Source organism: Aplidium turbinatum, chromosome 5, assembly GCF_918807975.1.
Source record: "Aplidium turbinatum chromosome 5, kaAplTurb1.1, whole genome shotgun sequence".
NCBI lineage: Eukaryota > Metazoa > Chordata > Ascidiacea > Aplousobranchia > Polyclinidae > Aplidium > Aplidium turbinatum.
Genome location: NC_137476.1, coordinates 22387920 through 22412671, shown reverse-complemented (window position 1 = coordinate 22412671; position 24752 = coordinate 22387920). Strand labels below are relative to the sequence as shown.

At 38.4% G+C, this 24752-nt stretch overlaps 1 protein-coding gene across 1 annotated transcript; it reads left to right on the top strand.

The window, feature by feature from the left end:
- The first annotated feature begins 1272 nt into the window (after window positions 1–1272).
- On the top strand, window positions 1273–24658 carry LOC145771399 (LON peptidase N-terminal domain and RING finger protein 1-like). The gene is made up of 14 exons (XM_082583160.1): window positions 1273–1491; window positions 5582–5720; window positions 6981–7155; window positions 7856–8001; window positions 8731–8849; window positions 10184–10306; window positions 16257–16605; window positions 17137–17256; window positions 19733–19892; window positions 20428–20610; window positions 20930–21082; window positions 21435–21636; window positions 22069–22173; window positions 22699–24658. The coding sequence occupies exons 1-14, from the start codon at window positions 1369–1371 to the stop codon at window positions 22852–22854; spliced, it is 2253 nt and encodes a 750-aa protein (XP_082439286.1). The 5' UTR covers window positions 1273–1368; the 3' UTR covers window positions 22855–24658.
- The last annotated feature ends 94 nt before the right edge of the window (window positions 24659–24752 follow it).

Here is a 24752-nt window from a genome sequence, read left to right as displayed (position 1 = left end):
TGCTTATGGGTAATTTGACGCGACTTATGGGGCTTATGGGTAATTCGACGCAACTTATGGGGCTTATGGGTAATTCGACGCGACTTATGGGTACTTATGGTGCTTATGGGTATTGGGTAATTCGTGGGACCGCATGTGAGTGATGAGGCATCAAATTAACTTAATAAATAGGCTAAACTATTAATGATTGTTGACTGTTATTATTGAATTAGGTACTATTGAATAAGAATACCGTACTTAAGGTTTATGCTTAAAGAATTCGCGTTCTGTTCAATAAAGTTCTCTTTATTACAAAATTTTTTAGTAAACGGGACGGACCAGTGCGATCTCGTGCGGACCAGTGCAAATGGTGAGCCACTGGTCCGGTTGGCCAGTGTGAAAAAAAGTTAAGGTCGACCCTTGGTGTATATTTGCGACCATTGAGCTCCACTTCACAAATTTGTAAATATTTTGCAATTGAAAACAATTTAATAGAAAAAATCAAAGGTTTGTTAATGAATAATATTATCACAAGTTGTGTAAGTTTTTATCTTTTTACGTTAAGACATGACTTGTTTTTTGATTATCTAATTACATTTTTGTAATCTTAATCCACACAACAACACTTCCAAATTATTACACACTTAAAACTATAAATATCTTTCTAATAAAAAGAGTAACTGCTCAAGATAATAAATACAATTTTCAGAGGTCCTTGAAAAAAATAGTATAGCTTTGGTAGAGAGGTACTTTTTAAAAACCATAGACAAACAATTATTCGCTGAAGGGGCATCTTTTTTGTTGAATTTGTATTAGCTTACGTTTATTTTATGTTATGTTGTCCGCTCACTATCTTGTCTCATGACCACACTCCCGCATAATTATGACAGATTGCTACCACCTTTTGTGTTTGTTCTACACAGGTCAGTGCAGTTTTATTGAATTTCAATCATTTATTATTAACATTTCACGAATAATTGTTTTGTTTAGATGAATTAAGATATTTTCTTGAAGAGGGCAGAAAGTTTTGCCAAAAACGTTTGAAATTATGTATCTATTTCATTTCTGTATTAATTTTGAATTATGCAATTCAATGTTGTTAAGTTGTTATCGATTGTCTGTCTTGATAAAAATGGTTGCAACTACGCACATGCATTATAGCCTAACAGTAGGCTACTCAGCTACATACTTTCTAATTCTATTGTCAAATTTTTGTAATTTTTACAGAGTATAGCATTTTTGATAGAAACCATATTTATGGGGTACTGATGTGTAGAAATGTCTAATCTTGAAGTAAGCACCGTGAAATGTCCTATATTGGGAAAATTGAAAGTCAGATCAAAATCCGTTTCATTTTTAAATGCACCAGATTTGACAAAAAGGTTTAACATGAATTCAAAATGGGAAGTCGAAAAACAATTACTGGATGATATCAATTTTTCAAAGCAAATTCATGAAGAAAGTTCTAAGTGGAAAGAGCTTCACCACATTTTCCGACGCATTGCAAACCAGGTTAGTTCCATTGTCCTATGGAGAGTTATAGCTGGTGACTGAAAATTTAGATCAAGTGGATAGGAACAAAAGGAAGTCAATCTTCATGTACTTGTCTTCACGTCCTCATTGCTTCAGGAACAACATGGCTTTATGTTGTTGACTGTTGAGAGGTGTTAAATTGGCGCCCATCTGAATGTAGTGCAGGCACTCTCATAGGGAGCAAGTCGTTTAGGCGCAGACAGTTGCTAAAACTTTTAACGAAAACAGGAGTAGGCTAGCTGACTTAACAAGTGTTAGATTTTTTATTGGTTAGCTGTGTGCTATGTTACACCTGTAATGGCATTTTAATGTATGAGATGTTGTCACAATGACAAAACAATTAGTGTTATTATTAAGTACAGAACACATGGTCTGTCACATGTACATTGTATCATACACAGTATCATACAATGTACAGTTGTACATGTACATTGTACAGACGTGGCCACTGCCTCATGATTTTTCTCATTGTTTCAGATTAAATGTATATACATGACTTCATGCTTGTGTTTTCTTTCATTGTTATAATTAAGATTTTATTAAAAACTTTTTGATTGCTTAATGTGTTTAATAACTGAATGTTTATAGAACCAGTCAGTATTTATGGGTCCACGTCTTTTAGGCGCAGACAGTTAGGCGCCGGTCAAATAGGCGCACACACTGTGGCGTCTTAATATTTAGATGCGGAGCACTGTGGTGCCCGTTCATTTAGGTGGTATTCCTAGTAAAGTCTGCAGATTGTATCAGCTTGGCAGGTAGGGCAATGGTTTTCACACAAAATGTTGTATTGAACAGAAAAATATGTTGTTTTGTTACCGTATCCGTAATGCGCTTGTGGAGATGAGGTGCAAGACAACGCTCTACTACTCTTGATTTTAGCACATCTCCTAAGGACATTTGCTATTCTCCTGAAGACAGGTTGCAGCCAGATAGAACTTTACTTAATCTGTTATCTTTCGCAATTACTTCTACTCAGGATGGATTGGTCGTGTGGCGAGTACGTATGAGACAACGGCTACGGTATATTTTTTACTGATGCTTAGCGTAGTTATTATTTGACTTAACTAAAAGTGAACTCAGTCATGTTCGGAAACTTCAATAATTTATTGATAAAGCTTTTGTCGATGCACACCTGGACTAACAACAAATAAATGCCGAACGCGTGCATTAAAATGCAGTATACTTTTCTGTTCAATATAACATTTTGTGTGAAAAGCATTGCCGGTTTAAGCAGCTTCACTTACGGAAGCCATGACATATTTTTTTGTTCAATATAACATTTTGTGTCAAAAGCATTGCCCTACTTGCCAAGCTAAAACCTCAATTGCTAAGGTAACAGGGATCAGTTGTCAGTAGATGTTACAGAAAATATATTTCGCACTTATTCAGTGCATCGTCAGTCAGACTGACAGACTGACGATGCACTGAATAAGTGCGAAATATATTTTCTGTAACATCTACTGACAACTGATCCCTGTTACCTTAGCAATTGAGGTTTTAGCTTTCTAGATATGGAACAGGGATCGTTTCAGAATAAGACTAGGTCAGAAAGCGAGGCAGACTCCGACGCAGCTCAGCATCAGCCAAGAGCAGTTACCTACTTGCCAAGCTTATACAATCTGCAGACTTTACTAGGAATAGCACCTAAATGAACGGGCGCCACAGTGCTCCGCATCTATAGGCGCCGAGTTTTCAAAATAGCTGGGCGGGCGAACACATACTGTCACGTCATAAAGGTTATTTTGTGCGTTTTTCAAAAGGGCGATTTTGCTAGGTTGTTGGGCTAACCTAGTTTTACATTTAAGTTTAAGTCTCCTCTAACACGATTTGGAAACAAGTAATAAATATAATTATTACAAGCCTTAAAGCAGCCGGCGGCCATGGCCGCTAAGTAGTAAGTAGTGCATGACCGCCAGTGCTACCTCCTCAGTCGGCCAAGTTTGGCCGCCGGTTTTTTCTAGCTAATTATTTAATTTTGCGATAGAATGATCGTGAATTAACTGTCGAAAATATCTAGTATCAAAGAGTGACGCAGAATTAGGTCAGCGCGTCATAATCACCACTGTTGTATTATATTGTGCGGAAACATTTGCTATTGTATGGAAAATATCACGCTGCGATCACCAGCTATAAGTCTTGTTTGTAATTCCCGACGTTTATTTTAACAGTGTTAATCCGAAGTGCTAATTTACATGGGCTAGCAATATTGTCGTTTTTATGTCGATTCAATGTTGTCGGAAATTGAATCGTTGTTAAAAAGGAGAAGTACCCAGACAACAAAATTCGTCATTTTTACCCTGATTTAACGACTGCAAACGTAGAATCAATGTAAAAATGACGGATTTTGTTGTCTGGGTAAGTTAGTTGACATCCGAGGGGAAAACACGTGTCTTCAGAGTTGAGAAATGTTTCCGCTGTGGGTTAGTGACTTCACACACTCAATGGTGACATCATAACGGTATAAATGGTCAGGTTTTATGAAAGGCGGTATTCGGTAATGCACTAATGCAGTTGAAACAATTTACTGAGCAGCGAGCAGTTGAAACAATTTAGCGTCGTTAGATGGTCCCGCAATACCGGATTACAATAAAGCAGTTATTGCGTGGTACAACGATTCTATAGCAGGACATCGCCCAGACTTCAACAACACTACGTGATCATTTTGGCCTTGTTGCAGGTTTAATTCTATTTACTTGTGCTATCGTTATTTGTATTTGGGCCTCCAAGCACGCAGATTTGGCCGCCGAGAAGGAGCTCTCGGTAGGCCACGATGGCTGCCGGAAAAAAACACGAGTTTTAAGGCCTGAAATTGGTACGCAACAACGTCTGGTCCTGGTAATTCAGCTCCGCATATTTTTTGTGATTGGTATGTGCGGGTTGCGGGACGAAAACTGCAATACTGTACTAGTTCCATAATTACATTACTATTGTTGATACAACACGATAACACACACACAATACATCGGTGGGTTCATGCAATAAGTTGCTCCTAACGGGCGCACAGATAAGATACAAGATGCAGTAATGCAACGCAGAAGCGATTTTACGGCAATTCAGCTCCCGAGAAGCCGTCTAGCGCTAAACTGCGCTGTCGAACCGAGCTTATATTGAATCTACAATTAGAACAGTTATATAACGAAGGAGCTGAATTGCAACTAATGACAACCAACGGTTTCATCCGGCCAAACCAACAGGTGTGCACAGTTTAATATCAGTGACGTAACAGACGAAACTGTGATGATTGGAGACGACAAAATAGAGCATTTTGGAAGCAGAGTTAGTCGTTTGAGAGAAAGTTACTCATTTGAAGAACAATGCTACAGTTTTTACACCGATTTAACATCTGGCGATGTTAAAACGATGTAAAAGCAGTGGAAATTGCGTTCATACTTTTGCCACGAATGAAGTTCCTCGCAGGTTTGCGCAATTTACTTGATTTATTGCACTGGGCTACGAGTGGCAAAGTGGAGACAAGCGGCGAGGCTGAACACTTTTGCTCGCTTAACGGCGAATCAACGTTGTTTAACGTTGCATGAATGTAACAATGGCAATAATTGACGAAAACTAATCGCTTAATTAGTAGGTTTTCTAGTAGGGCCTATCATATGGCGACAAAACCCTGCGAAATAAGGTAAGTAGGCTAGTATCAGAAGGTGGCAGATGGTTACAGAAATTTAGGGACTTAAAATCGCATTATTTTTTTTTTTTAATTCCTGAAATGTCCGGCGGGCGCGGCCCGCCCGCCCGGGACTTGGCGCCGGTGTCCGCATCTAAATATCCAGACGCCACAGTGTGCGCGCCTAACTGTCTGCGCCTAAAAGACTTGCTCCCGTATTTACAAATGTACCAGATGTCTGTGCACAGTTTCAAATGAGTTTGGTGTGAGTCATTATCAGTTCGTGTCTAATTTTATCATGCGGAAACACCCTATGGTGATTTCACTTTGTAGTTGCAACTGTGGTCAGGTTTTTGCCTTGCACTTTTTATTCATCATAAAACAAGGCATAAAACTTTCAGCTTCATAAGTATTTGTTTTGTGTAGTGTAATGTGCAGTGTTTTTTATTGCAGATATCAACCACTGAAAGTCTCATTAGTCACAGTACAACTGATGTTTTGATTGGAATTCTCGTGGACAGGACTTCATTTTTACTTGCTCAAGTGCAACGAAAAGAAAAGCATTTGGAGCATAAAGAAACCCTTCACAGTGGTAAAGATTGTTTTTACAATTATATACATGTTATCTGATATTTATCAATATTATACAAGTCTGCATTTGTATTTGATTTACAATTGTATCATAGGCGCCGACTTTTCAAAAAACCTTGGGGAACGAGAAAGGTGATGACGTCACAACCATAACGCTATTTTATTCGATTAAAATAGTCTTTGATTAAGCTTACTGTCTTGTTTATATTGACACCTAGGTCGCAAACCGAATTTATTAGAACCGCTTCTTGAAACGATTAGTTTTCGCATGCAGTACGCCTCGTCGTAAAAATTTTGATATTGTTAGCTCATAAGAAAACAAGCCCATTCATTTCCTTTTCGTGCGAGTGAATAACAACGACCAAGACAGTGAAGTTATCGAAATAAAACGCAAAAAATCATGATCTCAAGCAGAGTGGAAACCCGCTATCAGTTTTATTAACCTCGTTTCGCTCGTTTTGCTAATTACTTACCTTCAAAGCTTTAACAAAGGCGAAGTGCCACTTAAAACCTACACGGGAGAAGGAAATATCACCGATATTCAGCTTAAAAGTAGGGGTCGACTTATACACGAGATCGACCTATGAACCTACACACGGTAGTGCAGTTTTCTCATAATTGTTGATATGCATCAATACAGTGCTTATTGAAGCAAAACACGGAAAACAGTTTTGAAAAATGCATTTTTTCTTTAAGTTACGTAATTGTTCGTTGTGTCGTAGTTTCAACTCAATAAAGTTTGCTACAATCGATTTCATGTTTGAAGTCACAGAAAATCTAACGGACGTTTGGATAACTGGTGAAATGAGAATAAACATTCAACCTCGCATTCGTTTTTCGCTACCACGCGTTTTGACTTTGAAGTTGCGCCTCACGCGCGGTGTGTGACTGTGATGCTGTGAGCGTGCGTACCGTACGCATCTCAGTAGTAGCCTAGGCTAATTCACGTTCCAGAGAAAGCCATGCGATCAGCTGCTGTTTTGCGAGCAAGAGCAACGTAGGCTGTTCTTCGCTTTCGGCAATCTTTAAAAATCTCTCCTCTCGAAGTATTTTATCTTTGAAACACCATTGTAATTGCCATTTTGTTGCCCCTCAACCATAAATTTACGGGGGGCGCCGCCCCCCGGCCCCCCCGGAAGTCGGCGCGTATGAATTGTATGATATGACCTTGAGAAGAATCGCTGAAAATTTTCTAAAATGTATATATTGCATTTTTTTGGCGATGGCATTGTGTTATTGAACTTTTGCATGATTTATGCAGGTACATTTGTCAGTGTGGATGAATTTTCCTGCCAAAGTTGTTTTGAACTGTTATATCATCCCATTACCCTTTCTTGTGGTCATTCATTCTGCCAACTCTGTATTGTGCAAAGTCAAATGAAAGCATGCATTGTTTGTACCAAAGCATTGGAAGGGGAAAAGTCTAATAACTACAGGTATATTGATTTGTTAGACTTTATCAAGCGTAAGGTTTACTAAATCGGCAGAGGTTTAATAATATCCGAAACGTGTTGACTATTCCTGTTGTGAAATTTTGATGATATTGAATCAATGTAAAAAGGAATGGTGACATTAGCTGGGTTGTGTAATGCACCAACAGCACTGTTATGATGTCCATGGAGCCAAAATTAGTTTTAGTGTGCTGTCCACTGCATTTTTCTGAAAACAATTTTTTGACGCCATTTGCAGGGCGTCTGTTCGTTTTTAAAGTAAACCAATAGACTTTGTTGCATTCTATTACCGGTCCGACTCCGTGCAATAATGACAATCTTCATTGTCAGATATTCAGGGTGCAAATGTTTGTTGCTATAACTATAAGCAAGCGACATAATGGAAAAAAATGTCCCGTGTTTCCGATAACATTAAATGTCTTTATATGTCTTTGCATTGCCCACCGGAGGTGTTTTTGGGCCTGTTTCATTTTTGTTGCCTTCCCGTGTACGTTCTTATGCCGCCGCGGGGCGAGTGACTTCCCAGCCAGCAAAAGTTGCCATTTTTACATAATTTCAACGTGTGACGACGTTACTTGCTGGCTGGATTATAGTGAGAGGAAATGGTATGCAATTGTAAAAATATTATTTCCACTTTTAATCACACTGATTATTGTCTGTAAAGGTCGTTAAATTATATTTGCAGAGTGAATAACCTTCTGAACAAAATGTTGCAAAACTGGCACCCAGTCGAGTCGAGTGGACGAGCATTGGTGGCAGACGGCTTGAAAATGTTTCATCAAAAGAGCTACGAAGAGGCTGCGAATAAATTCTCTCAAGCGCTTGAAATAAGTATGTGATTACACAACACATTCTTCTTGTTGCCTAATTGATTTTCTTGCCTTATTCGATCATTACATAACGGAGTGTAGCGTGCCAGTGAGATTTTACTTTTGGTAATGAAACAAGCTAGAGTTCATATCATCGGTCACCTAATGCCTTATATTCATATGATCTCTACTCTTGCAACATCGTGACGGTTTAGTTCTAAGATACCAGAATAGCATGTCATGCTTCGATGACTGTTGAACAAACTCGTTTAAATGCACAGTCCTGCTGGTTGGTTGTCACGTTGTTTTTTGTTGCCTTTGTTCATGACAATTCACTGACTTCTCTTTATACGACACTTGGTCAATAAGTATTGCGATGGTATAGGTCAACTGCTAATTGATCTGAGAAATCAAGTTTGTTTACTTGTCTTTCAACAAATTTTTCTTTACAAGACATATTGTCATTACACGTTGCTCCCTCTTGTTAAGTTACATTTAACGAAGCCAAGGGAAAGTGGAGGGGAGCATTTCTTTTATGGCTTTCAATTAAAAAAAATCGCGTGTATTGTAAAAGAGTTTAACAGGTGTTGATATATTTGTCGAATGTCATATTAGTTATATGTATAATATAATATATATTATGATTTTTTTCTATTCGTCTTATCCGTTGGCTGAAGCTGGAACGAAGTCTACTTGAAAAATTATCATCATTGCGGTATTATCAACAAGTTGTCATTTCTCCTGATTTCAGTTCCCAACAGCCACATAGCAACCTTGCACAGGGCGAAGGCACGTTATCTATTGAATCAGTTTGATCTTGCCTTAGAAGACGCCATCCGGGCTGGCATACTAGCTTACAAATGGCCTGAGGTATATTTATAATCTAAGAATAGCTGTTTTATCCGTTCATGCAAACACTGCTTGATGTTCTTTTCAAAGAGTCCAATGCTGCATTGTATTTGGCGAGACTTTTATTGCATGTTAATTAATAATATCGCGATAAATCGCTTCAATACCACGTATCTTTGTTGATTCTCTTAGTTAGACCATGGCCTTTAGAGTTACGACTAGCTATGCCACATTTTGTGAGCAATCTCTAAAAGGCAATTTGAATTGTACTTGTGTTTTCATAACTTTTTCAAAAGTAAAAAGCTGTACTGTTTGTTGAGGGGACTAACAGTTGGGGAAACTTGTTGCAGTTGTTTTGGCTTGATAATACTACTAATAAAAATGGTAAAACTTCATGCACAAGTAGCACCAATAGAGCACTACATGCAGCCGAAGCTCTGCAACCTCAAACAAACCTTAACACTATGATGCAAAACAGTCAATTTACCGTACGTGATTAAACGGAAATTTCAAACCTTTTATACGTTAATTTCAAGTTTTTTTTACCAGAGGTCTTAGAATATACTGTTGTAGTGTTGTATCCTAAAACCAGGACTAAAGTAGAACTTGAAAAAAATATCTGATTACCCCATCCAACTGCAGATTCACCAAAACTGAATGTGCTATATATGTATATTTTACAAACTGATGTCGCATAATCAAATTCAAGTGATATACAGCATAACAAAACAACTACAACAAGTTTCACGAACTGTTAGTAATCTCAACAAACAGTACAGCACTTTACTTTTTGAAAAGATCAAGAAAACAAAAGTATGCCTTTTAGAAATTGCTCACAAAATGTGACATAGCTAGTCGTAGCTCTAAAGGCCATGGTTAGACCGACGCATTTTCAAGCAGGCGGTGGATTTTTTATTACGCAAAATGGCGGAATATTGTTTCATTTACCGTACATGTTTAATGAGATGTTCAAAAGAACTTTTTTATTGAAATTTTAAACAAAAATATTTGTAAGAAATAAATTAAGTTGCATTACACTGTGGTGTTATTTTAGTATAAATATATTATATAGTTATGTAGTATAGTATAATATGTACTTTATTATGTATTGATTCAATGTCTGCAGACGTTAAATCAATGTAAAAACGGCTGATTTGCGAGCTGAGATGTTCTGGTTTCTCCTCATTGCGTCTCTATTCTCATTCATGTCATGACTGAGACAATCATCTACACTCCTCTCCACCGCGCATGACCGCGGTTTGGTTTTTCATGAAACATGCGAACGTACTTGTAATGTTTACCGTCGTTACTTTTTGAAGCAAATTTGCCATTTTTATCACTATTGTTTTTTCTAGACGTATTTTGTGAAGGGAGAGATTTTCTTCAAACTTCATTGCTTTGAAGAAGGTCTGCTGTCTTTGCTAATATGCTTAGTACTTGACCCACAACATGCTCCAGCGAAACAAAGAATTTACGAGGTAATTTGCGAAAACATGCTCTCTCGTGTTTCTACACTTTTTTTCCGTAAAATATATTAAACTTTTTTCTTTAAGCTCAATGTTTGTCAATAGCAAAAAAAGCAATTAATTTACGTTTCTCTGATTTGTTAATAGTCTGAGTTGACTATTTTATTCAATATGAAGTAGAATTTTAGTTGTGAATGGCAGGGGTGTGCAACGTGCGGCCCGCGGGCCAAATGCGGCCCGCGAAGAAAAATTGTGCGGCCCGCAAAGATGTGCCAATTTTGAATTGTGCACGGCCGCAAAATGTGTTTATATAATTTAGTTTAGTCTGGTAGGCCTACGTGTGAACAATTCATTGTGGAGTGGATCATTGTTCTGCAGATTTTGCACGTTCTGTTAACCATTTTAGAAATCTCCCGCCGGCCACCGCAAATCCATTGTATTTAATCATTTGAAACGTAAAAATGTAGCCTACGGTCACATACAAAGCTTTATGAACAAATTACGACTTTGGAAAGCTCACATACAGACAGAAAATATTTTCCATTTTCCAACTTTGAGAGACTATGGAATGCATCCTGAGAAGAAAACTGAATTTGCTGATCAACTTGAAAACATTGTTGTATGAATTTTTGGCTCGTTTCAAGGACTTCAAATTTCATGAACATTTGTCATTCTCTTCGCCATTCAACAGAGACATTGACAAAGCACCAGCTGATATCCAACTTGGACTGATTGATCTTCAAGAGAAAACGGATTAGAAAGCAAAGTATTTAGCAATGAATCTTGGCGATTTTTACTGAAAACATCTCAACCAAGATGACTTTCCACATTTGAAAAAAACTCATAGCTTCAATAATGGCTCTTTTTGGCTCAACGTAAAATTGCCTCTACCCAGTGATCGATTTTGAGTAATGGGTAGTACCAAATTTAAGTCATAAGTAGAGTAGACAACCGGAAACAGACATTGCCGTTGGCGGAATGGCCCGTTTCGGCGAGTCCGATTCGACGAGTCCGATTCGACTAGTCCGATTCGGCGAGTTCCCTATTCGGCGAGAGCCTTTTTCGGCGAGTGCCCTATTCGGCGAGTTTTTGAAATTTTTAAAAGGAAATTATCGGGTACCCTAGCCTCATAGGCGCCGACTTTTCATAAAACCTTAGGGCGAGAAAGGTGATGACGTCATAACCGTAACGCTATTTTACTCAATTAAAATAGTCTTTGATTAAGCTTAGTGTCTTGTTTATATTGACAAATAGGTCGCAAACCGAGTTTATTAGAACCGCTGCTTGAAAGGATTAGTTTTACGTATAGTCGTAAAAATGTTGATATTGTTAGCTCATAATTGGAACTGTTGGAAAACAAGCCGATTCATTTCCTTTTCGTGCGAGTGAACAACAACGATCAAGACAGTGAAGTTATCGAAATAAAACGCAAAAAATCATGATCTCAAGCAGAGTGGAAACCCGCTATCAGTTTTATTAACTTCGTTTCGCTAATTACTTACTTTCAAAGTGTTAACAACGGCGAAGTGTTTTCTCTTCTGTTTTTTATCAAAAGTCTTTGTAGTCTTTTATTGAATACAGTAGGGCAGTAGGATATATATTCGAGTAAAGGTCTAGATGTTCGCAAGTGATTTTCACCTCAAAAAGGCAAGTTCAACTAACACAGGACATGCTGTTGTCTCCAGCTCGGCAGTTTTCAAAATGAACGCACTAAAAATCATTGTCGACGTAGATTACGGATTGTGAAATCGCGTTGGCCTAAGTAAAAGTTTTGAATACGTTTATTTGCAGTGATTCAAACTTAATTTTCAAATTCAATGATTTTTTGTCAATTCTAAACTTTATGCACTTGTTGAGCTATATGCAAAGCTCACGAAACAAAACAGAAAGAGCTGTTTTAAGAAATCATTTTTTTATTTTTGCGTGTAGGATATAATCGTTCTTATTATTACGTAACATTCCATGATCGTTAAAGTCGATGTCAAACCTTAGCGGCCGCATAAAACAATGTCAGGTTGGCTAGGTGATAATAGCGGTAAGAGACGTCGTTAATGCAGGCAATATCTGCGACCAAGACCATTAAACACCTTTTCTTTTTATCGGTTTTCGATTTAATTCTCACACATTGCGAAGAAAACAATGCGTTCTGTTGAATCATAATTGTCTCACAGCGGAAAGACCTCGTTGAAAATAGCGCGTCTAATTTAGCTGGTTTACTGAATATTGCCGTGAATAGTTACGTGACTATTCCAGCAGCGTAAGTTACTCTACCATCTGCTTTTAATTTCCATACCGTGTGAGAAAGCCATGCGATCAGCTGCTGTTTTGCGGGCAAGAGCAACGCAGGCTTTTCTTGCTTTCGGCATTCTTTAAGTCCGTTTAAATTATCTAAATCTCTTTCGCGAAGTGTTTTAACTTTAAAACACCACTTGTAATCACCATTTTTGTTGCCCCTCAACCATAAATTTACGGGGGGCGCCGGCCCCCCGGCCCCCCCGGAAGTCGGCGCGTATGCCTAGCCTAATTACAACTGCCGTTTTTACATAGTTTTAACGTCGCTAAACGTTGAAATCGTGCAGAAAGGAATAAAAATAAAATGTTTGAACTATTAAATTAAAATTCGTCATGTCAGTTCAGTTGTTTTTATTTTTGACCATCATATCAAAAACAATACACGTCGACATAGCAAAGGTGTAGAAAAAGGTAGAAGCGACAAAACGCGAACGTTAAAACGTGCTTGTGACCGAAGTATCATAATTATTGAGTTGAAAGAAATTTGGCACGGTCGCAACACCTTCAGAAAAATTTAAGATATGAAGGGAAAATAAAACAAAGAAAATGTTACAAAAAAAATCATGCTTATGTGTATAAGTTAGTACTTTTGAATAGTTAAAATGATTAGTTTGGATCAACAAATGAGAACCCATTGTAGTAACAGAATGAAAAGGCTAACCAAATGTGTGGCCTATCGTTTTAACGTCGCTAAACGTTGAAATCCTGTAGAAAAGAGAACTTTGCTGACTAGGATACGTTGAAACTGAAAAACATTCACAGAAGCCCTACGATACGTTGCATTTTTAAGATAATGTATTCAGACGTTGAATCAATGTACAAATAAAATGTTATGCTAAATGGGTTCTTGGAACAATTCGAAGGGCTTCTGTGAATGTTTCTCAGCTTCAACGTATCCTAGTCAGCAAAGTTCTCTTTTCTACACGATTTCAACAGTTAGCGACGTTAAAACGATGTAAAAACGGAAATTTTTGCTGGTTGGGATAACTGGGCTACGGTACCCGATAATTTCTTTTAAATCCAAGCTGTAGGCCACACATTTGTTGATCCAAACTAATCATTTTAACTATTCAAAAGTGCTAACTTACAGACATAAACATGATTTATTTATTTATTTTTTTGTAACATTTTCTTTGTTTTATTTTCCCTTCATATCTTAAATTTTTCTGAAGGTGTTGCGACCGTGCCAAATTTCTTTCCATAGGCGCCGACTTTTCAAAAAACCTTGGGGGGCGAGAAAGGTGATAACGTCATAACCATAGCGCTATTTACTCGGTTAAAATAGTCTTTGATTAAGCTTAGTGTCGTGTTTATATTAACAAATAGGTCGCAAACCGAATTTATTAGAACCGCTGCTTGAAAGGATTAGTTTTACGCACGCAGTACGCCTAGTCATAAAAATTTTGATATTGTTAGCTCATAATTGGAACTGTTGGAAAACAAGCCGATTCATGTCCTTTTCGTGCGAGTGAACAACAACGATCAAGACAGTGAAGTTATCGAAATAAAACGCAAAAAATCATGATCTCAAGCAGAGTGAAAACCCGGTATCAGTTTTATTAACCTCGTTTCGCTAATTACTTACTTTCAAAGCGTTGACAACGGCGAAGTGTTTTCTCTTCTGTTTTTTATCGAAAGTCTTTATAGTCTTTTATTGAATACAGTAGGCTATACTCGAGTAAAGATCGAGATGTTCGCAAGTGATTTTCACCTCAAAAAGACAAGTTCAACTAACACGGGACAAGCTGTTGTCTCCAGCTCAGCAATTTTCAAAATGAACGCACTAAAAATCATTGTCGACGTAGATTACGGATTGTGAAATCGCGTCGGCTTAAGTGAAAGTTTTGAATACGTTTATTTGCAGTGATTCAAACTTAATTTTCAAATTCAATGATTTCTTGTCAATTCTAAACTTTGTGCACTTGTTGAGCAATATGCAAAGCTCACGAGACAAAACAGAAAGAGATCATTTTTTTATTTTTGCGTGTAGGATATAATCGTTCTTATTATTACGTAACATTCCATGATCGTTAAAGTCGATGTCAAACCTTAGCGGCCGCATAAAACAATGATGTCAGGTTAGCTAGGTGATAATAGCGGTAAGAGACGTCGTTAATGCAGGCAATATCTGCGACCAAGACCATTAAACACCTTTTCTTTTATCGGTTTTCGATTTAATTCTCACACATTGCAAAAACAATGCGTTCTGTTGAATCATAATTGATCTCACAGAGGGAAGATCTCGTTGAAAATAGCGCGTCAAGCCGTCTAATTTAGCTGGTTTACTTAATATTGCAGTGAATAGTTACGTGACTATTCCAGCAGTACTCTACCATCTACTTTGAAATTTCCATACCGTATGAGATAGCCATGCGAGCTGCTGTTTTGCGGGCAAGAGCAACGTAGGCTTTTCTTGCTTTCCGCATTTTTTAAGTCCGTTTAAATTATCTAAATCTCCTTCGCGAAGTGTTTTATCTTTGAAACACCACTTGTCATCACCATTTTTGTTGCCCCTCAACCATAAATTTACGGGGGGCGCCGGCCCCCCCCTGAAGTCGGCGCGTATGTTTCTTTCAACTCAATAACTTACTCCGGTCACAAGCACGTTTTAACGTTCGCGTTTTGTCGCTTCTACCTTTTTTACACCTTTGCTATGTTGACGTGTATTGTTTTTCATATGATGGTCAGAAATAAAAACAACTGAACTGACATGACGAATTTTAATTTAATAGTTCAAACATTTTATTTTTATTCCTTTCTGCACAATTTCAACGTTTAGCGACGTTAAAACTATGTAAAAACGGCAATTATAATTAGGCTACGGTACCCGATAATTTCCTTTCAAAAATTTCAAAAACTCGCCGAATAGGGCACTCGCCGAAAAAGGCTCTCGCCGAATAGGGAACTCGCCGAATCGGACTAGTCGAATCGGACTCGCCGAATCGGACTCGCCGAATAGTAGCAGACCCTGCCGTTGGCTGCAGCGTGGGTCAGGTGTACGTCGGAAGGCGTACACCGATGCATAGCGCTCAAGTCCGCTTTCCCGCAATGCAGGGTAAAGATATGACAAACAAATATGACAAACAAACAAACAAACGAACACTTCGACAATGGACTTCGAATTGCGAGCACTTCCATTAAAGTAAATTGGGAAAAAGCAGTCGGGAAAAGAAGCCAGCTCCAAATTTCTCACTGAACTCGTATAAAGTCGGTGTGAATAAATTTGAATAGCAGTTTTCTTCAGAAATTTATGCGTCTTGACTTATTATATCTGCAAAGAGATAACCGCTAATAATGTCACAAGAATAACATGAAAAATTAAAAAATAAATACTTTTTTGTGCCTGCAACTACTAGAAATTATATGTTAAATAAACGTGCGGCCCGCGGTTTCACCCAGATATTTATATCTGGCCCTCCTGTAATAAAGGTTGCACACCCCTGGTGAATGGCGTAGTTTAAACATTCTGCGTACATGATAATACTTTTAACTTGTTTGCAAAAGCAGACTTTCTCCAATTCTAACGCAACATGCAACAGCTGTTTTTCATCTGTCTTCAATTTAATGTCATTGAAGTAAAGCGTAAGCTAAACAAAAAAGGAGATCTTTTAAAAGCTTTGCAACAGCAAAGAACGTTTTGTGTGTTTAAAATAGATTCCTTCGTGTACAGATCATTAAGAAGCTTGTCTCCTCCTACCAAGACACAAGTGATGCTGTCAAGATTACCCGTTCAGTCTCTACATCACGTTTTCAACTTCTTTCGCACAAACGGCTCTTCTCTGGTTCCGGATGTGGCCTTTTTTCCAAAAGAAAATCTTTGGAAGATGATAAAGACAGCACTCCAGCCTCTGGGGCTCATTGCGCATCCTTTAATGTGCAAGAAGCCAAGAGCATTTCGGATGACAACACAATTAAATCAAGTTCTGAAGCAATGACTTTGTGCACTACGCGAACCCTCCTGACTTTCGAGTTGTCTTACAATGAAGGCCGTAATCAAATGCCGTTCACCGATGGCTTAGGTGGGTTAGTCACGTTCGTAACTCTTCTGTAGTAATTAGCAGTAAAATTGATCCAAGCATCTCTCAAGTTCTTAACCTTAATTTTCCTTTCCATTGACTTATTGAGATCTACTTCCTTTGCTTCAGTTTAAATTCTCACTGAGGTTCTTAACGTAGTAGCAACATAACAAGATGTTAAATTCTTCTTCTTCTCTCGTTTGACTTGTAGTAGCTTAGATTGGCAATGCCTCATCGTGCAGCCATGATACGGTAGTTGGGTCCAGTTGTCGAATACCGATGATTCCACTTGGGGGCCGTAAGATGGGACATTCGTGGAGTATGTGTTGCATTGTTTGTTCTACCGCTCCGCAGACACATATCGGCGTATTGTGCAACCCCCACCTAAACAAATTAGCTCCAGTACAGCCAACGTCACATCTGATCCTGTTCAATGTGACCCATGCCTTTCTTGAGAGGTCTGCTCCAGGAGGGATGGAGAGTGCTGGTATAACTAAGATGATGTTAAATTAACAAAACTTGATACATTTCCAGGAACTTTCCCGAGCATTGCATCTGAGTTGGAAAGTGCATTGGATTCTGTGTTGCTTCAAATTGACGACTTGACAACTCGAGACCTTCGCATGCTTCAGACTTCAATGTTAGACAAGCAATGTATGTACGAGTTGTTTTAGTTGACAGGGGGCTCGAGTGCGGGCATGTTTGCTGCGGATGTAATTCGCAGTGTTTCGCTGTCTGTGACGCAGAGTGCTACCTTTTAGTACACTGTATTGGATTAAAACGTATCGACCACGACAGCGTAGATTAAGTTCTGGTTGCATGCAAAATCATTCATTTCGCTACGACGGTTTGAACTCAACGTTGTAAAACTGATGAATAATTTGATTGATAGGACTGCAGTTCGCACAAACACTTCGAGGTGCTTGTGTGTCACCATTGAAGTTAGTGGTGTTGCATTATATTTTGCTTTGTGTTTCCTATCAATAGCAAGAACCTGTTCATGTCAACGTTACGTAAAATACTCTCCTAGTTGCGCCATAGCATGACGTCACGTTTTATGATGTCACTGATTTCGTTTTCCCAGGACAAATTCAAACTCTGCCTCTGTGCCAGTTGATACTGGTAGGCCTACTATTATGTAAAATTTTGTTCAGACGTGAGAACAAAGCAGCCTACGTTTATTTGGTGTGTTGTGTCGTTGGATGTATCACCAGTTGATGAAGCCTGTGGTGAACCAGATGCTGAGCTTGTGCATCCTACTAGCGTTCTCGTGCAGTGTCCCAAAGTGTTTTTGGTTGCCTAGTTAATTTGTACTGAAAATTGGATAAACATGTACTTCGCTGTGACCTTGTCAAAACGCTGCTTATGTCTGATAAGTGGATGACACACAATGGTAAAAATCGTGTAACAGGAACAGTTTCGAAGACTTTACGTTCATCCAACATAAGTGTATGTTGATTCCACACAGAAAATACGAACTTACATTCCAAACATTGCTTCAGGTCGTTGCTTTTGCACACGACACCAAGCGATAAATTGATAATAATAGACTCGTCTCTTATGTAAGTTATAAAAACGTCAGTTGTTACATAACTAAAATTTAGAAAGGCGTGCCACCTTTTCTCCATCGGTTTTTTCACAGTTTTGCATGCTGTATTGTGCGACTGGGTTTTTTGCACATCTGACTATTTAAGTTTCTATAAAAAAGTGTTTTTATTATTTTTTTGATGTATTTTTCTCTTTTAACTTTGCAGTTTTTAAGTCTTTGGGTTGTTTGCGGAAGTGATGCTCTGTCAGAATCTTATTGGACAAGAATGGTGTCTTTGTTACGCGCGGTGCATGCTGTTAAACTGTGAAAACCAAAAGTTGCACAAATTTGGTCGTTGACAAAAGTTATGTCATTTATGCAACCCACGGTGGGGTTAGTTATATATTCTCCCGCGACTAGATGTATCTCGTTTCTTTGACCAACCCGGTTCTACAAATATCTGATTTTTTTAGAGAAGTTCTTTCCTTTGTCGGATTTTAGATTGTTTTCTGTGCGTACTTTTGCCTCAACGTTCGTCCATCTGCGCAATACGGTATGACCACATATGCTGAGTTTGCATGTATGCCTGGCACAACTCATAAGCTGGAGCTACACAATGTATTAAAGTTGAACAGGAAACCATACATTTTGCATCTTTTCATACTTCAATGAAACTTCCACCATTTGTGGTTCTTGGGATTGGGATATGGGCGTTGGTCGTTGGAGCCATTTGATCGCCTACAGAAAAATAAAGGGGCTTGAGTTACCTCTAAACATGAATATTTTGTAATCTTGCATGCGATATTTTTTCACCAAAAAACACACTTTAAACGCCTGGTACCAACAAAATTCCAAAAAAGTGTTTTTAAGGACCACCCTGATACACAGCGTTCAAAACTAATACCTAAAGAGGATGAATGACTATCGCGATTAATTTGAACTCGAATGCAGTAACATCAGTTCAGAATTTGACATCACCAGAAAATGCTGTATCTCCATCCATATCAATACACGAGCTGTGTTGACTAATATGGAAGTGGGTTCTTCGGAATCCCACCTAGAAGATAGATAGATGTTTATTAGCTGCTGCGAAAAAGATGCGCAACAAGTCAAAACAATGTACGGTACATAGCAAAACTGTTGAAATGATAACAATTAAAAATAAGAAAATGATGAAAGCATCACAACAGCGGGAGGCTGCGAAGTGACCATTCAAGGTCTTCAAGTCAAGCAGCCACCCCTTAATTCATTAATGATAACTTAATTATAATCGGCTAATTGAGAAAAAGACATAATAATAAATAAATAACAGTGAAGCTGTCCAAGATGATAAGAAATTAAAAAAATTCAGGTAGGCCAACGTAGTAGCCTGTGTTACAATTGCAAGTCAGATTAGTAATTTAGCATTTGCCTAATATGAGTCAATAATTTTCTTTTTGTACATTCTTTTAAAAGTTGTGAAGGAGGATTTGCGAATTTCATCTGGTATGTTATTCCAAATTTTTGCGCCAGAGTATTTTATTGAGCGTTGTAAAGGGGTTGGTATCAGCAACAGTACAATATCACCCAAGATGAATAAACAAATGCCACTTTGTTTTTCAGTAATGGAGCTGATCAACATTGAACATGTAAGAAAGCCTCGACAGGTAGATTCTAAGTTGGTTGACACCTCGGATTTTGAATGCAGCTTGTGCATGCGTCTCTACTATGATCCCGTATGCACTCCTTGTGGCCATGTTTTCTGCCAACTGTGCATTGAACGGTAGGCATTATATCAATGAATAATGGTTTGCTAGCTAGATGATAGTTGTTTTTGTTTCAAATGGTGGTATATTTTTTTAAATTTTATTTACAGCCGTTTTAATTTAAAAAACACCACAGAAATAAAACATAATATGTTCTGCTTCACGCCAATTTGTTTTGTTTGAAAAACACATGTACTAGTTGCGTCTATTTCTAACTTTTTCCTTACAAAGTGATCATAGGATTTCATTGTCAATAGATTGTTGTGAAAGTTCTGTTTCATAATTTAAAACAGTGTTTGCTGTTTGCCTCAAGCCGTTTGTGTTTCGTCTCAAAATTCTCTTATTTGTTGCTGAAATGAGTTTCGCGGCCCATTTGTAAGCTCATCTCGCTATTCATTCCCCTGCAATTCAGCAAAAGGCTTGGCAGCGCGAATTTATTTTTTTTTTGACTCAACTATGGCGCTGCATGTAGGCTTCCACTGGTTTAAAATCAAATCCCTACCGAGATAAATATCCATCTGATTGCAACTGAAGTCACATCCATCTTTGCAGATCTCTCGATCACAGCCTCATGTGTCCTCTTTGCAAGCATCTGATGCAGGGATACTTGGAGGACAATCTGGAAAAGAAGCATCCCACCTGTGACCACACCACCAAGCTCATCATGGAAGAGTACATGGCCGAGTCATGTCAGGAGCGACTGAAGCAGCACCAAGAGGAAATGAAGGAATTACAGTAAGTCATATTTAAGGAGTTGTGAATGAGATATTGTTCTACAGCAGTTGTCATCAAACTTCTTCACTATGGCTCAAAGCACTCTCTTGGTAGCCATTGAAAGCTCAGATCGAACAAATCTGTTTGATATCGATCGCAGCAATATCTAAGGGAGTATCTATGGTCGATCAAATCTGGACAATTGTTTGACTAAGCATATCCGCAAACATCGTTTGCAACCTTTGTTATAAGGTGTAAAAGTTACACTTGGTATCGCGTGTGTTGATTTTTTTTGCGTTTTGAGTAACGTCACGTGTAAAGTTCTGTTTTCTATTGACAGAGACAAGGATCCCATCTTCGTTTGTACCATCGCCTTCCCATCGGTGCCCTGCCCCCTTCACATATTCGAGCCTCGATATCGACTGATGTTACGTCGTTGTCTTGATCACAATGCGAGAGAGTTTGGCATGTGCAAGCCAGAGCGTGGCAAAGCGTAGGTCCTTCCGATAAATTGCAGTTTTGTTGTAGCCAGACAGTAATTTTTCGCTTAACTCTATACGAAAAACAAACTGGTTCTTGCCTAGCAGAAATACTTAAATTCTTTCAAAAGCTTTGTGAGGTTTCACTTTCATTTGACAAACGTATTTTTTACTATGGTACATTGACCATACAAACGGAACTGCAGTGTTGTCTTACTTACTTTTGCACCACGTTTTCTACAAATGGTGTTCCTATCTAGAACAACGAAACTTCATTTAAAATTTGATTTTGCGTTTTTATTCCCCCCCGTTTATTGAAAAGTGTGGAAAATCTTTGTTCAATCTAACCGGCGGTACCATGCACAGGCATCACACGATCGGCACTGTCTTGAAGATTCGTGACGTCAGATTCTTTCCCGATGGTCGCTCGGTCGTAGACAGCATCGGCTCCAGAAGGTTCAAGACCTCCGACAGCGAGCACAAAGATGGCTACAACGTGGCCAAGATAACGTACATTGTTGATCAGCCTGTTACTAATCCCGAAGCACTTGATGAAGCATTGAACAAGGTAAGCGCAATCAATTGATATCATCTTGTTCGTCTTCAAAACGAGAATATTTTATGAAGGTTTTGAGGGCATTTTTACATCAACTTGAAGCGCTAATCTTGTTAATTAAATTCTATTTGAATAAGCTGAAGATGCTATTGTTATAGCGAAATCGAATCTTCAATAAATTATGTTCAGAGAATAGATTGTTGTGCAAATGGCAGCATGGGATGAATGCAAATTGGCAGTACTAATCCAGTCATAGTTGACATTCGATTTGAAAATGTAATCAATTTTGTGAATCAAACAAGCAATAAAATTGTAGCTCACAAGTGTTGATTTATCGTTTTCTAACAATACGAACTTGATGAAATGCAACGGCGATACCACGCCCGAATAATCGTTTTTAAGTTATAAACGATGCTTCATCAGTTTTCTTTTTTTGTGTATTAGGTTTACGCTGAGGCCAAGGCGTGGTTTGATAGTTTGCAAAAGAAAGTGCGAGATCAAATCGTTAATCACTTTGGGAAGTTTCCCGTCAAGGAAGGCAGCGTCAACGTAAGTTTTTTGTGGCGCATGTTTGTTGTTTTAACTTTTCTGCAGTTCACCTATATTGTATTATTTTGCTGCACTGTTATAGGTTCTTCGTAGAAGGCTTCTTCTTCTTCTTTTCTTTTTTTTCTTCTTCTTTCGTTTGAGACTAGATCAAATTTCAGGGCAGGTGGTGGAGAGCCAGGTGAGTGTAGCTTCGTCCAGCGTTGCTATACCATGCGTTCCATTTGGTGCCTTGTAGATGGGACATTCGAGAACGACATGGTCAGCAGTTTGTTCCTCCGCGCCGCATTCGCAGGCCGATGAGGGAGCCAGGTGATGCCGATGAGGGAGCTGATTATCATGTAACTTCGTTTAACGTTTTTTAATATCTAGTATATATTCCTGAAACAACGAACTAAACGATAATCTTTTCCATTGTATTCTTACCTGAGGGGATTCAAAGTCAACAACTGAAAATACAATACTACCTACGACATACGATATTTTCCACGTAATAGAAACAAATCCATGAAACTTATTCTTGATTAGGTGGAAAACGGCCCAGACTGGGTGTGGTGGGTCCTGGCAATCCTCCCAGTAGAAGATGATGTGAAGGCGAATATTGTGGGGAAGGATATTCTACACCAGAGGTTGCTCATCATCCACAGGATCTTCACTCGTCTTCAACAACGGAGGCAACTATAAAAGTCTCATAACATCCACAGAGTGCTGCACTCCAGCGGTGGATGTGATCCGAATGACCGTACAGAGACACGGCGCTGATATCCGCTAATTGGGCTTTCTTGTTATGACGACGAAGATATTTGGGCGTCGTGCGAGTCTTATCAGTTGGTGCTGATTGAACTGTTTTACATCCACCTAGCAAAAGATTGCCGAGTAGTGACGTCAGTCCTTTTTACGTCGCTTTAACGTATGCACTTATATTAATTCAAACATCATTTTCACATTTCCCCGATTTTCTGTGCAATTTTTTGTCATAAAAAAAAACAACAGAACAAGGTGTGAAAGAAACCCCTCAATCTGCCGCTGCTATTATGAAGTAAACCATAGGCACACGAAGCCCAGCCTCTTCAGGATTAACAGTGCTTTTACCTCTAAACAAAGTACAATGGTTAAATATTAAATTTATCAACAGAAAAACAAAAACTGCATAGTGATTCTGACTAGCTCAACAATAAACACGAAGATCACTGCAAACGTCGTCCTGCAGATCACATGATGTGATATGTATTGTAGGCTACGATAGGCAGGATGCGAAAAACTAATTTTAAAATAAACAAAGCAAAAACAAAGACTAGCCGCAAGTATACAATTGTCCGTCTAACGGTGGGTTATTGCGTTGTATCTGTGGGCTTCCAAAATCTTGGTTTGATACTCAGACCTACCTCTGGACAATGGACAATTGGACATGCTTTCAAATTCCTTAATAATAGATAGATTAATTAGAAGCTTCAACTTTTAAAGTTTAAATTGCAATAGAAACTTAATTGTTTGACGACGTTTGCAGTGACCTTTGAGATTCTTGTGTTTACTGTTGAGTGTTGAGCTAGTCAGAAGCACTGTGCAGTTTTTGTTTTCCTGTTGATAAATCCATTGTACTTTGTTTAGATGTAAAAGTACTGTTAATCCTGAAGAGGATATCTTGTAAAGTCGAAAATGTTCGTAATTTGTCTCTATGTAGTTTTTTTCTTTGACGTCTGTAAATATTATTGTAATAAACTTAAATATGTTAAATTTTATTACCTGGCTGAGCTTCGTGTGCATATGGTTCAACAAGAGAAACTCTCTACCAAAGCTCTATTGTGAAGTGCAATTCAAAATTAGTTTCCTTACAACTCTGTTGAAGCACGCCTTCTGTTCTGGGAACTCGATGGTTTAAGTCGCATGGCACGACATTATAGCGCAAGCTTACCTAATTTTGTGCCACGTTTTTTTCCACAATAATGTATTTGTCTTCGTCTATGCAAAGTATCGTGCATTCTTTAATTTCCACAATCAAAACAGTACATTCTTGTAGGGGAAGCAATTTTTGCACAGTACGTACTGTATTTAGTGTATTTTGAATAGACAAATAGTCCAAACTAAAACAGCACTTTACTGCTTGAAAACCCGCTTGGATGAATCCTTTCTCTCTACCTTACTTGGTTTTGGAACATCCTATAGCATTGGTGGTAGGTCCGCAGGAACGAGGGCGCAGGCGTCCAGTGGTGTTGTGCATTGTGCTTAAAAGTAAGCTATGTGCTACGGCACTAGACTGGAGAACCATATTGAGCGCTGTATTGAGATTTTGGATCTCGTGTTGATTTCACCAGACGTCTGAGGTGATTGTCAGGATCACTGCAGTCACAATATCATGCCGAGATTTCAACTCAAAAAATGGCGCATCCCGATGAGTTCATGTCATATTGTTTCATCTTGCAGTGCTGCTTGGGTGTAGGCTACGAATCATTGCTATGTTTTTATTCTAGTGTTGTTACGTTTATTCGAGGTTGTAAAAAGAAACAAATATTTATGGCCACCTGTTTTCTGAAGTGTGGATCGTGTTATGATTTTCACTGCCAGCTTTCTATCATCTCCGGTAG